The following is a 13,714-nucleotide window of genomic DNA, read 5'->3' on the forward strand; positions in this document are numbered from 1 at the left end:
GGGACGCCAGTCCCTCCGCCTTCCGGCTGTTGAGGGGTAAAAGGGCAGAGGTGCAGGGGCGGGGCCTGGCGCTCCACCCCGGGTCCTGAGTGGACGGGGTGGGGCGGCCCCCTTCCTCTCTCCGCCGGGCAGAGTCTCATCTTGGACAAACAGCCGGAGGCGGGGCAGGGTGGGGAGAGGTGGGAGAGTGACGGTCACGGAGGCCCGGTTCCTGGAAGGCCGTTTCCTGGAGCGGCCGGGACAGCCCTCGGCAGAGCGGAGGCGGGGCGGCTCGGGGTTGTTGCTGTTTACAGTCCGGGACGGTCCCGCCGCTGCCTGCCGACCAACCCCCCAGGCCCGGCTCACGTTGCAGTTGGGGCCCGGCCCGGGGTGGGCGTCCACAGGGGTCCTGGAGGGTCCGCCCACGACGGGGAGGGGTCACGGTGTGAGTGTGGGTTTTGGGTGGGGAGATTCAACCCCCTCTTACCCCTCAGTGCGTCGAGGCAGCTCCAAAGCCACCCAGAACGGGGGTTCTGCCCTTTCACCTCGTTTTAGCAAAGGCAGGGAGGGAGGCGGGGTCAGCCGACTGTCTGAAAGAGAGAGCCAGGACCCACAGGAGGCCTTTCGACGTATTTACTAAGCAGCTGAGGGGGCGACTTCCACCCCCTCCGTCCCGGGAGGCACCGAGCCCCCCAACGCAGGAGAGAGTGGGGGCCGGGGCTCAGCGGCCGGCCTCCGGTGGGGTCCGCACGTCCCCTCCCCCCCAGCACCACGGGACCCGCGCTAGCCCTGGATCAGTAGCCACCAGGAGCTGGGGGGGGCCTCTGGGGAGCTCCCGTAAATGGCCTCCGCCCCTCCCGGCACGGTGGGAGGCGGCGGCGGCGGCGACGGGGCGTGGGCACGGGGGCGCTCCTCGTGCCGGCAGGGCCGTCCGGGCGGGCTCAGATGTCCATCTCAAACTGGGCCTCATCTACGGGGAGAGAAGAAGCCAAACGTTGCGGGTCCGGGCCCTGCCCGGGTCACCCGTCCCCCGGAGCTCCTCGCCGCCCACCGCCCGCTCACGAGCTCGGCGCCCTGCCAGGGAACCCCGGCGCTCCCTCGGACCCGGCCCCGGTCCACCCGCTCCTCGGGTGACACGGGAATCTCCTCCACCTCCCCCCGGCCGGTCTCAAAGGCAAAGCGGGGGGCTTCCCCACCCCTCCTCACCACGGATCTCTTCCTCGGCCTCGTTCTGCTCCTTCAGCTCCTCCAGCTTGGAGAGGGGGGCCTGGGGCGGGGTGGTGACCCCCGGGATCTGGGGGAGGCAGCAGGGTGGCGTGCGGGCGATGGGCGAATTCTTACACTCCAGCAAGAACTTGCGGTCGTAGATGATTCTGGTCCCTGCGGAGAGGAGAGCGTTGAGGACCCGGGGCCCGGCCGACCTCGGGGCTCAGCGGGGACTCCTGGGTCCACCTCGAAGCCATCTCCCCCGTTTCCGGGAAGGCGGAGGGGTCAACCGCGTGGGAAGAGCTTAGGATCGGGAGCCAGGTGACCCGGGTTCTAATCCCGGCTCTGCCACTTCCCCGCTGTTTGAACTTGGGCGAGTCATTTCGCTTCTCTGGACCTCACTGTCTTAGCTGTGGCGATTAAAGATCGGTTCTCCTTTCCCCTTCCTTGTGAACCCCGTGTGGGGCAGGGACCGCGTCTGATCTATCTTCTATCTACCCTAGTGTTTGTCAAATGGTGTTTAATTATACCACTATTATAAACTCCCAAGCCACCAGAGTGGTTTCTCTGTTGGCCTTTTCGGTCACCTGCCCAGAGGTTAAACCCTAACGTTCACCCAGTGGTGTTTATCGAGCGCTTCCTATGCGCAGAACGCTGTACTAAACACTTGGGAGAGTATAATACCACAGAACCGGCAGACAAGCAGCAGCGGCAGCACCCCATTTGAGCACAGAGGCTCCCGGCTACACCCTCGGGAGGGGATCTTTTGGGGTCCGGACCCAGGCCGAGGTTTGCCTCAGCACAGAGACCAGAGGGAAAGGGGAGGGAGAACAAACCGCCTGCCCTCTGTGTATCTTGGGCTTCTGCTGTACGTCCCAAGCGTTCAGCACATAGTAAGTACATCCCACCGTGACCAGCACTGTGAACGTGCGGCGCTCCCGCTGCCGAAGGCAGATCCTGGCAGATTTTAGACCCGGCAACGGGGTCGGAGCACAGTCAGTTCTCAAGCAATCCTATTTACTGTTTATTGTGTGCAGAGCACTACTAAGTGTTCGGGAGAGTGCAAGACAAGAGTCGGTAGCCACGTTCCCTGCCAACAGCGAGCTTACAGTCTGGGGGGGGCTACAGACGCTTAGGACGCGAAAGGCTAGGTTCTCGATGGGCCCCACATTTCGAAACTCTCCCTCTGACGTCTTGTGTGTACACACAACGTGGACCATGTACTGCACCGAGGCAAGCTGTCGGAACGACGCTTCCTACGGATGGCCTAGTTAAAAGCACACCGCTAACTTCTCTGTGGCTCAGTTTCCTCATCAGTTACACGGGGATAAAATGCCTGTTCGCCCTCTTCCTCAGACCGAGCCCGCTGTGGGACGGAGACTCTCTGACATGATTATCTCGTATCCACCCCAGCACTAACAAAATATCACCATTATTATTATTTCCACTGTTCCAACCAAAACGCCACTGAAGACATGCGACTTTGCTAGCGAGACCTACTTTTCATTTTTGCCCCTTTAAATCGCCTGAGGTGCGCAAAGCCCCGTACAGAGCGCCAGGATGCTCTACAAGGCACATACCCCAGCAAGGAAAAAGAGAAAAAAACGGGGTGTGCTCGGCGGGTCTCCCTGCTACCTAGGGCTGGCCGACTCCTCCCCACAAGGCTTGAAGGTACTGAGGTGCAAGGGAGGAAGGAGAGAGGATCACAAAGGCAGGAACCCACTTTTCCTGTTTGGTCATAAACCGGGGGCCAAGGTGCCGCCTCTCACGGACACAGCTCCAACTTTCTCCTCTCCCCATCCGCTCGGGTTGGGGGGGTGTGTGTGGAGGGGGGGGGGTCCTTCCAAGGCTGAGTGACCGGTTTCGGGGTGAAAACATTAAGCTGCCCAAGACCACCCCCTCGCCCTCTCCGCCTCCCCCCGCCCGGCTCCACGTGGCAGGAAACCGGAGCCTCCAGGGGCCCGGCGGCTCGTGATCCCGGGCTCGGTGCCCGACACAACCACCACCCGGCAGCTGCCACTTGCGGTTTGCCCATTCTGCAGCACGGGGGTTCCCCTGCCAACCGCCATTTCCCTCCACCGGTGACCCCGGGCGCCCCCCTCCCCTATCTCACCCGCTCCAGCTAGGCCTCTACACTACTGCCCGGGGACAGAGTCGGTCAATGGTATTTATTATGTGTGCAGAGCCCTGTACTGAGCGTTTGAGAGAGTACCCTATGACAATACACGGACACGTTCCCTGCCCACCACACGTTTACGGTCCAGAGGGAGGGTCCCGCCCCCGCTAAACAACTGCCCGGAGAGAGTGGGGTCTTGCCGCAGCCCGGCTTAGTGGAAAGAGCCCGGGCTTGCGAGTCAGAGGTCGTGGGTTCTGATCCCGCCTCCGCCACTTATCAGCTGCGTGACTTTGGGCAAGTCGCTTCACTTCCCTGTGCCTCAGTTACCTCCTCTGTAAACTGGGGATGAAGACCGTGAGCCCCACGTGGGACAATACTGCTTTGTGTCTGCCCCAGAGCTTAGAACGGTGCTCGCACATACTAAGTGCTTTAACAAATGCCATCGTTATTATTCAACTGCCGCCAGGAGAGAATGGGGTCTTGCCCCTCTAAACTACTGCCCGGAGAGGGGGGTCTTGCCCCTCTAAACTACTGCTCGGAGAGTGGGATCTTGCCCCTCCTAAACTACTGTCCAGAGAGTGGGGTCTTGCCCTCCTAAAGTACTGCTCGGAGAGAGGGGTCCTGCCCTTCCAAACTACTGCCCGGAGTGTGGGGTGTTGCCCTCCTACACTACTGTCCGGAGAGTGGGGTGTTGCCCTCCTCAAGTACTGCTCGGAGAGAGGGGTCTTGCTCCTCACTACTGCTCAGGGAGTGGGGTCTTGCCCCTCTAACAACTGCCAGGAGAGTGGGTCTTGCCCTTCTAAACAGCTGCCAGGAGAGTGGGTCTTGCCCTTCTAAACAACTGCCAGGAGAGTGGGTCTTGCCCTTCTAAACAGCTGCCAGGAGAGTGGGTCTTGCCCTTCTAAACAACTGCCAGGAGAGTGGGGTCTTGCCCCTCCAAACTACTGCCAGGAGAGTGGGGTCTTGCCCCTTTAACAACTGCCAGGAGAGTGGGGGCTTGTCCCTCTTAAATTACTGCCAGGAGAGTGAGGTTTTGCCCCTCTAACAACTGCCAGGAGAGTGGGGTCTTGTCCCTCTTAAATTACTGCCAGGAGAGTGCGATCTTGCCCGCCTAAACTACTGCTCGGAGCGAAGGGTCTTTCCCCTCTAAACTACTGCTCGGAGAGTGTGGTCTTGCCCCCTAAAGTATTTCCCGGAGGGTGCGGTGTCGCCCCCCCTAAAGCCGTGCCCGGAGGAAGTGGGGTGGGAAGGCGCCGGGGGCTCGTTTGGGCCCAACTTCCTGGTCGGGCCGGGCCTCCGCGGGGCCTGAGGCGGGGCCGGGTGCGGTGGCATCACTGCGGGGCGCTCGGGCCCCGGGGACCCCCTCGCCGGACCACCCCCCCCACCCCGCAGTGCCCGGGCGGCCGTCGGAGGCCCCGCGCCTGCGCACTGGCCGCGGGGCCCGCTCCGTTCCAAGGGCCTCGGCCCCCGCGCGCGCGCGCGCCCCTCCCCCCCCCCCCAGGGGCCTCGGCGGCGGGAGCGGCGCGAGCCCCGAGTTGGCGGCCCGCGCGCCCCCCCCGGCCCGTGCGCAGGCGCGGAGGCGGCGGCGCCCCCCCCCCCACCCTTAGGGGCCCCGCTGACCTCCCGGCGTGGTGGCGTAGAGGGTGCCCCCGGGCGTGGTGCTGTAGCAGTCGGGCCCGCGGTCCCGGCCCCCGGGGATGGGGCAGCTCGTCGAGGCGGACATGGCCGGGCGGAGCGAGGGAGGGAGGACGGCGAGCGCGGCGCGCGGCGCGGCCCCGACTGAGAGCGGCCTCCGCCCGGCCACGTGCGGCCCCGGGGCAACAACACGGGGGCGGGGCCCCAACCGTCAATCACCCGGGGGCGGGACCCGACCCGTCGATCACCCGGGAGGCGGGGCCTGATTCGTCCCTTCCCCCCGGGGGGGCGGGCTCTCCCTTAAAGGCGCAGGCCCGCGGCCGACGGCGAAAAGTTGGGCCGCAGTGACAAGAACGACGGTAGTTAAGCTCTGAGTCTGTGCCGAGCCCTCTTCTAAGCGCTGGGGGGGAGGGCGGGGGGGTACAAGGTCATCACGTCGTCCCCCGTGGGGCTCCCAGTCTTCATCCACTTGGCAGCTGGGTGACTGTGGGCCAGTCACTTAATAATGTTGGTATTTATTAAGCGCTTACTCTGTGCAGAACACTGTTCTAAGCGCTGGGGGAGATCCAGGGGCATCGGGTCGTCCCACGTCAGGCTCACGGTTCATCCCCATTTTACAGGTGAGGGAACTGAGGCCCAGAGGAGCCAAGTGACTCGCCCACAGTCACCCAGCTGACGAGTGGCGGAGCCGGGAGTCGAACCCGTGACCTGACTCCGAAGCCCGGGCTCTTTCCACCGAGCCACCCTGCTTCCAGTCACTTCGCTTCTCTGGGCCTCAGTTCCCTCATCTGCAAAATGGGGATGAAGACTGGGAGCCTCACGTTGGGACAACCTGATGACCCTCTATCCACCCCAGCGCTTAGAACAGTGCTCTGCACATAGTAAGCGCTGAACAAATACCAACATTATTATCCCCATTTGACAGATGAGGTCACTGAGGCCCAAAGAAGTGAAGGGACTGGCCCCAGGCCACCCAGCTGACAAGGGGCGGAGGCGGGATTCGAACCCACGACCTCTGACTCCCAACCCGGGCTCTTTCCACCGAGCCGCGCTGCCTTCCGCAGGCCACCCCGCCGTGAACTGGGGCAAATCATTTTATCGCTTATCGCCGCGGTGCCTCAGTCCCCTCATCTGTAAAATAATAATAATGTTGCGTTTGTTAAGCGCTTACTATGTGCCAAGCACTGTTCTAAGCGCTGGGGAGGGAGGATACACGATGATCAGGTTGTTCCACAGTCTTAATCTCCATTTTCAGATGAGGGAACTGAGGCCCAGAGAAGTTAAGTGACTTACCCAAAGTCACACAGCTGACAAGCGGCGGAGCCGGGATTTGAACCCCTGACCTCTGAGTCCCCGGCCCGTGCTCTTTCCACTGAGCCAGGCTGCTTCTCTCAAATACCTAGCCCGACTCCTCCTCCTCCTCCTCCTCCTCATCAATGGTATTTATTGAGCACTTACTGTGTGCAGAGCTCTGTACCAAGGGCTTTTTCATTCATTCAATCGTATTTCTTGAGCACCTACTGTGTGCAGAGCACTGTACTAAACGCTTGGAAAGTACAAGTCGGCAACAAATGGAGACAATCCCTACCCGACAACGGGCTCACAGTCTAAAAGGGGGGAGACAGACAACAAAACAAAGCCAAACAAGTGGACCCCTTGCCCGCGTCCCGTCTCTGGCCTGTGAGCCCGTTACTGGGCAGGGATTGTCTCTATCTGCTGCCGAATTGTACCTTCCGAGCGCTTAGTACGGTGCTCTGCACATAGTAAGCGCTCAATAAATACTACTGAATGAACGCCCTCCCTCCTCAAATCCAGCAATGACTCTCCCCGCCTTTCAAAGCCTTATTGAAGCCCCCCCTCCTCCAAGAGGCCTTCCCAGACTAAGCCCCACTTTTCCTCATCTCCCACCCCCTTCCGCATCGCCCTGACTGGCTTCAGCCCCCCCGGCACTTCTGTAGGTGTCTGTAATTTTATTTATCTGTACCGATACCTGTTCCTCCACCCCCAGCCCCCGCCCCGGACCATGAGCTTCGTGGTGGGCAGTGACTGTCGCTGCTTACTGTCATACTGTACTTTCCCAAGTGCTTAATACAGTGCTCTGCACACAGTAAGCGCTCAATAAATACGATTGAATGAATGAATGTCCTGGTGGAAAGAGCACGGGCCTGGGAGTCGGGACCTGGCTCTAATTCCAGCTCACCCCCCACCTGCTTGTGTGACCCTAGGGAAGTCGCTTCACTTCTCTGGGCCTCAGTTCCCTCATCTGCACAATGGGTTCAATAATTGTTCTCCCTCCTACTTATACTACAAGCCCATGGGGGACCTGATTGTCTTTTCTCTCTCTCCCAAAACTTAGTACGGTCCTTGGCACTTAACAAATACCAGAATTACTACAATACAAACAAGTCGGTAGACAGGTTCCCGGCTCACAGTAAGGTTACAGTCCAGATTCCTCCCGCTTAAGACTGTGAGCCCTGTGTGACACAAGGACCGCGCCTGATCTGATAGTGTTTTATATTCCCCAGCACGCGGAACGGTGCTCGGCCCCAACCCCTAGCAAGTAATTAACCGTACAAATTACATTTACAACGCACAGGCGGCTAGAGCGCAAGAGAGCAGGGGCAGTAAATACACCGGGCTTCGTTTTCAAATGAGAAGCTTTAATGAACGAAAAACCTCCCCACCGGTAAAGATCGAATCTTTACAGGGCAGCGGCCCAACCGTTCCCCGACCAGTCCCCGCGGTTTCCGAAGACGTCCTGAAAGGCAAGCCGCCTGCCCGGGTCATTTCCAGAGATGGAGTCAGGAAGCGAGGCCGGGCTGTGGGAAAATTCAGGGAAATCAGAGTCCGCGGGACCCAGCCTCGCCTGACGAGACGTCACGAGACCTGCAGTGAGTGAGACTGGAGCAGAAGCCCCAGATCTAAAGAGAACCTCCTTCTCTGGGCCCTGCCTCAAAAAGAGGGAGGTGGGAAGGAGAAGAGGCTGCTAGGAAGAGGGCAGAGAAGCGTGGCCTAATAAACAGTGTAGCCTAGTGTTTAGAGCAGGGGCCGGGGAGCCACACTGTGCTCTGTGACCTCGGGCAAGTCATTTAACTTCTCTGTGACTTCATCTGTGAAGTGGGGATTGAGACCGAAGCCCCACGTGGGACACTGGACCCTGTTCAACCTGATTAGCTTGTTATTTCCCCGAGCAGGTAGTGCAATTCTTGGCCCCTTTTAAGCACCTAACAAATGCTAATTTATTTTTTTTTAAAAGCACCACGCTGGGAGTAAAGCAGAAGGACCTGTGTAATGATTTTACAGACTCCTACAGGGACTAAGCCCCCTTTCCCTCTGCTCCTCCCCCTCTCCCTTCCCCTCAGGACTGTGCTCATTTGTCTAGATTTTTATTACCCTATTTATTTTTGTTAATGAGGTATCCATCCCCTTGATTCTATCTATCGTGACTAAGTTGTCTTATTCTGTCCGTCTGTCTCCCCCGATTAGACTGCGAGCCCGTCAACGGGCAGGGATTGGCTCTATCTGTAGCCGAATTGTCCATTCCAAGCGTTCAGTACAGTGCTCCGCACATAGTAAGCGCTCAATAAATTCGATTGAATGAATGAATGAAATGATATAGGGCAGAACACTGTCGGGAGGGAACCCAGGAATAACTTGTGTATAATAATAATGGTATTTGTTAAGCGCTTACTATGCGCCAAGCACTGTTCTAGGCGCTGAGCCGACAACCATCTATCTCATTCAGGAGCCGTGTGTGTGTATGGGAGAGAGAGAGAGAGAGAGAGAGATCTGTTTCTGGGCTTGCCGGTTAGGCAACCAAACATGCCGAAGACATTATATTCAATCAGTTAATCAATGCTATTTATTGAGCGCTTACTACGTGCAGGGCGCTGTTCTAAGCACTTGGGAAAGTTCAAAAAAAGAGAAGTAGCAGATAGGCTCCCGGCTCATAACGCGCTGCTAGTCTAGAGGTATTATACCGTGTCCCTGCCGATTATTTTGTGTTTGCCCCAGGGGCAAGCACAGTGCTCGGCACTCAAGCGCTCAAAAAAAGACCATTCTCACAGTTTAGACTGTAAAGTCATTGTGGGCGGGGAACGAGTCTGTTTATTGTTGTACTGTACAGTGCTAAGCTCTTATGCAGGGTTTTCCACATAGTAAGCGCTCAATAAATACGACTGAATGAGTACTGTACTCCCCAAGTGCTCCGCACACGGTAGGTGCTCAATAAATACGACCGATCGACAGTGTTAAATCGGGTTATCTGGGCACTCCCTCGTCCCCAGTTATGGCCGTTAACCAGAGCGGATCTTCCAGAACGGGTCGCGCCTGCACACGCTAGCAGCCCCGGGGTGGCGGGGGAGGCGGAGGGTGGGGGCGGTGGCTGAACCCGGTGAGCCGGGCCCAAAGATCCCGCTCCGGACGTGCCCACGCCCGCATGGCTTACTGACTCACTGCAGCCGCGTTGGGTCCCACGCCCGCGGTGGGCAGTCGCGGGCACCCCCGATGATCGGGAGGTCTTTCGTCAGGCGCTCGCTCCGTGTCGGGCCCCGTCCCATCTATGGTACACCCCGATCCATCTATGTCTAACTTCTCTGTACCTCAGTTACCTCATCTGTAAAATGGGGATGAAGCACGTGGGTCAGGGAGCGCGTCCGATCCGACCATCTTGTTTCTACCCATTAGTCGTCAGCTCAGTCAAGCGCCTGGCACGTAGTAAGGCTTAACAAATACCCTGATTATCATCATCATCTAGACTAGGCCGCACTGCTCCTCGAGGTGACGAGCCGCCTCAGTTCGGCGGCCCGTGACCCCAGTCGGGGTGTCCTGGGTGATGACGTCCCGGCCGCCTCCACTCCGGGGCCGGTGTGAGGACACAGCGTCCAGCGGAGGTTTATCTGCCCGTCTGTCTGTTCGCTCTGAGATCCGAAGGTCTCCGGCAGCGGGGATGAACCGCGTTCACAGAGCCCTTTCGCTTCACTCGGGAGCACCTTCAGTCAGTCAGTCCATCGTATTTATCGAGTGCTTACTGCGTGCAGGACACTGTGCTACGTCCTTGGGAGAGGACAATACAACGATCGGACAGACCCGTTCCCCGGCCACGACGAGCTCGCGGTCCGTCGGGTCCACCCCGACCTCGGCTCCGCGCCTGCCGAGCTCTTCTCCCTCTGTCTGCCTGGGAAAGCTGCCGGGGAACCCGAAACTGGCTATTTTCTTCAACGGGGGGGGTGGGGGGGGTGGGTGGTGCCCTTCCCAAGCCCGAGTTGAGCTTGCACCAGTCCTGGCTCGCCTCCATTTTCACACCTCGTCCCTCGAACTCCAACCTCTCGTACCTCCGTCCCGTCTATCTCGCCCCCGACCCCCTGCGCCCGTCCACCCCTGGCTTGGAACTCCTCTCTCCTTTATAAACAACAGACCGCCGCTCGCTCCACCTTCAAAATCCTCCTAAAAATCACCTCGCCTCCAAGAGGCCTTCCCCCATCGAGCCTTTATTTTCCCTTATCCCCCTCCCTTCGGCATCGCCCACGCACGTGGATCTGTGCCCTTCAAGCACTTGCTATTAACCCCCAACCTCAGCCCCGCGGCACTCGCGTAAAAATTCGATGTCCGAATCCCCCTCTAGACTCAAAGCTCCCCGTGGGCAGGCACGTGTCCACCAACTGAGTCGTCCTCTCCTAAGCACCGAGCACAGTGCTCCGCACACCGTTAAGCGCTCAATCAGTACCACTGATACGCTGAAAAGCAGGACCCCCCTTAGTGGAAAGAACAGGCGCCTTGACTCAGAGGAACCGGGTTCTACTCTCACCTCTGCCATTTACCTGCCGAGTGACCTCGGGCAGGTCACTCGATTGCTCCGTGCCTCAGTTTCCTCATGCGGGGGCCTGCTTGGGACACCTGTAAACTCCTTGAGGGCGGGGTTCACGTCTACTTCACTGTATTGTCCCAAGTCCTTTAACTTCTCGGGCCTCGGTCTCCTCATCGGTAAAATGAGGATTCAATACCAGTTCCCCGTTACTTAGACCGCGAACCCCAGTCTAAGTCTTCCGACGGGAGCTCAAAAACTCCCGTCAGTACTAGCTACTCCTATTTGAGGAGCGGCGTGGAAAGAAGGGCGGGCCGGGAGGCAGGAGACCTGGGTTCTGATCTCCCCTCCACCACCCCTGGCTTGCTGGGAGGCCCTTAGGCCATTTACAGCCTCCCTGCCTCCCTTTCCTCATCTGTAAAATGGGGCGATTCAATACCGGATCTCCCCCCTCCTCCCATCGCGAGCTCCGTGTTCATTCGCTCGTACTGAGTGCTCGCTGCGTGCGAGGCACTACGCTAAGCGCTCCAACGTGGGAGAGGGACCGGGTCGGCTCCCCGGCCCGCCGACCGGGCGAGCCGGGACACGTCGTGTCGCTCCCTCTGTGCCTCGGTCACCTCACCCGTAAAACGGGGATTGAGACCGTGGAACCCCACGTGGGAGAGGGACTGGGTCCAATCTGGCTCGTCTCCACCCCGGCGCTCAGCGAGGCGTCTAGCGTAGAGCGAGCGCTTAACAGATACCCCGACAGAGCACGATAAAACACCGACCGCACTGTATCTAACGGAGCTTGACCCACGCCAAGGTCGTGGTCGCTTACTGCCTGCCGGGTCGCCCTGGGGACCCCCGGACCCAGGCCGGCTGATGGAACGGAACGGAAAGGTCGCTCCCCCAGCCCCCGCCTCGATGTGTGAGCGTGAGAGAGAGAGTGTGCGCGGGAGGGTGTGGACGTGGGCCCCTCCCTCCCGCAGCCGGCAGACACTTCCCCTTCGCGAATCCCGGTCGAGGCGGAGGAGGTTCCAGCCGTGAGTAAACACGTGAATAAGGCGGTGACCGAGCGATTCGGGCACCGGGGCCTCTCCCCCTCCCGGTTGCATCAGCCTCTCGGCAAGCAGCGCGGCTCAGTGGCGAGAGCCCCGGCTGGGGAGTCAGAGGTCACGGGTTCGAATCCCAGGCTCAGCCCCTTGGCAGCCGTGTGACCGTGGCCGAGTCGCTTTACTTCTCTGGGCCTCGGTGACCTCATCTGGAAAATGGGGATTAAGTCCCTGAGCCTCCCGTGGGACGACCCGATGACCCTGCATCTACCCCCGCGCTTGGAACAGTGCCCCGCACACAGTAAGCGCTTAACGGATACCAACATTATCGAAACGTCCCGTTTGGCCGGGGCGATCCGTTCCGCCCCGGCTCCGTCCGCCCGGGGGTCGCCCGGGCTCGGCCCCGCGGCCCCGGGGACGACCGCCCCGCCGCCACGGGCCCGAGCCGCAGGCTGGGGAGAGGGGGCCGCGGAGCCGGCGTCTCCGTCTCCCGAAGGACCACACCCGACCTCGATACTGTTCGTCTTTTTATTGAATATTCAGGTAAATATTTCACATTAATACAGGCTACATAAAGTGGAGCCACTATACGACATGAAATTTACTCAACTTTTTCCTTTTAAGTATGTAAACAATTATACATGTCTTTACCACCCTAAAAGGTTGTGAAATCATGTAATCATCTAGTTCTCTTCTGCATACAAGTAGCATTCAGTACTGTTTAGCCAGAAGCACTAAGTTCATCTGATTTTAGGTTCGAGATGGCTAAACTAACCGGAGAACAGAATCAGTTGGATAGGTAAATCAATTTGTTCTTACACAATGGGCGATCGGGTTTCCATTGTTAAAGCCCACACAGAAAATTGCTTAGTTAGGCACATTTAAAAAAATCCCCAGGGTTCTTCCAAGGTCATAGGCTTCCCGAGCAAGGCTAAAGAGGAAAGACCTTCTAAACTCAGTTGACATATTTGAGATGCATGTTTCCGATGTGAGGCGCCCACGTGCCGGGCCAAATCTGAAAACGGGGTGGGGAGGGGGAGAAAAATCGGAATTTCCAATTAGGAACTTCAGACGACCCCGGAGCCGCCACGGAGAGACCCCACGGCAGAGGGCCCGGCTTCCGCCTCGCGGCGGCCCCCTCGACGGGTTTCGGGACCGGGATCACGGGAGCGCCACCGGCCGGTGCCGGCCGGGGGCGGGAACGGCCGGAGACGGGGGGGCCCGGGCCGATCGCGCCCGCCGGACGGAGGAGAGACCCAAACTTCCTTTTTACCTGCTGGGCGTCGGTACATTCGGTGGAGTTCTGGACCACCTTGATCATGGGGTTCCAGGCGGGGTCGGGATTATGCAGTCCGTTGAACAGGGGGCCGCCCGGTCCGTCGGCCAGCTGAGGGTGCGAGGGGATGATGGTGCCGCCGTACATGGAGATGGGCAGGCCCTGGACGGCACACGAGGAAGGGTGGCGGGCTGAAGGCGACCCCCGCCGACCTCTCCGGGGAGGCCCGACCCGAAACCCCCCACGCCTAGGCTCGATTCCCAAGGGGCGTCTGCTCACGGGACGCCCTCCCGGCGGCTGCCGGGGAGACGGCACCCACCCATCGATCCAACTTCGCCTGGGGGAGCGATGGCCCGTGGCCTCTGACCTTCTCCGACTGGGCTCCCCTCCTCTCCCCGCCCTTCGTCTAACGACCCCGAGCCCCCGCCCCCCGGTAGGCGGCAATTCGCAGAAAATCGGACCTGCGTTCGCCTGCGGGGTGATCTCGGGCAAGTCACTTCACTCGGTGTCAGTTTCCTCACCTGGAAAATGGGGACTAAACTCCCATTCTCCTTTCCACTCACGTGGGTCGGGGACTATGTCCGACCTGATTATCTTGCACGTACCCTGGTGCTTACAGAGTGTAAGTTTAGAGGAGTAAGGGCTGAACAAATGCCGCAGCTATT

At 59.5% G+C, this 13,714-nt stretch overlaps 2 protein-coding genes across 3 annotated transcripts in view; both read right to left on the bottom strand.

The window, feature by feature from the left end:
* Positions 1-597: 597 nt before the first annotated feature.
* On the bottom strand, positions 598-5,134 carry EIF4EBP3 (eukaryotic translation initiation factor 4E binding protein 3). 2 transcript variants are annotated; one of them, XM_029053072.2, is made up of 3 exons: positions 4,922-5,134; positions 1,189-1,359; positions 598-949 (listed from the first exon to the last, which is right to left on the bottom strand). In XM_029053072.2, exons 1-3 carry the CDS (start codon positions 5,022-5,024, stop codon positions 921-923), a joined length of 303 nt encoding a protein of 100 aa, XP_028908905.1. In that variant the 5' UTR covers positions 5,025-5,134; the 3' UTR covers positions 598-920. The 2 variants fall into 2 exon arrangements, with proteins under 2 accessions (XP_028908905.1, XP_028908904.1); XM_029053071.2 differs by having other exon boundaries at positions 1,186-1,359; positions 4,922-5,127.
* A 7,149-nt stretch (positions 5,135-12,283) lies between these two features.
* The window catches only part of LOC100073609 (ankyrin repeat and KH domain-containing protein 1-like), a 91,063-nt gene continuing 89,632 nt past the window's right edge, over positions 12,284-13,714 (bottom strand). The window contains exons 33-34 of the mRNA XM_029053070.2: positions 13,047-13,211; positions 12,284-12,788 (exon numbers count right to left, since the gene is read on the bottom strand). Of these exons, the coding sequence (XP_028908903.1) occupies positions 12,729-12,788; positions 13,047-13,211 (225 nt within the window). The 3' untranslated portion in view covers positions 12,284-12,728. The remainder of the gene's footprint in view (positions 12,789-13,046; positions 13,212-13,714) is intronic.

The sequence above is a fragment of the Ornithorhynchus anatinus genome, chromosome X2 (assembly GCF_004115215.2).
Source record: "Ornithorhynchus anatinus isolate Pmale09 chromosome X2, mOrnAna1.pri.v4, whole genome shotgun sequence".
Taxonomy (NCBI): Eukaryota; Metazoa; Chordata; class Mammalia; order Monotremata; family Ornithorhynchidae; genus Ornithorhynchus; species Ornithorhynchus anatinus.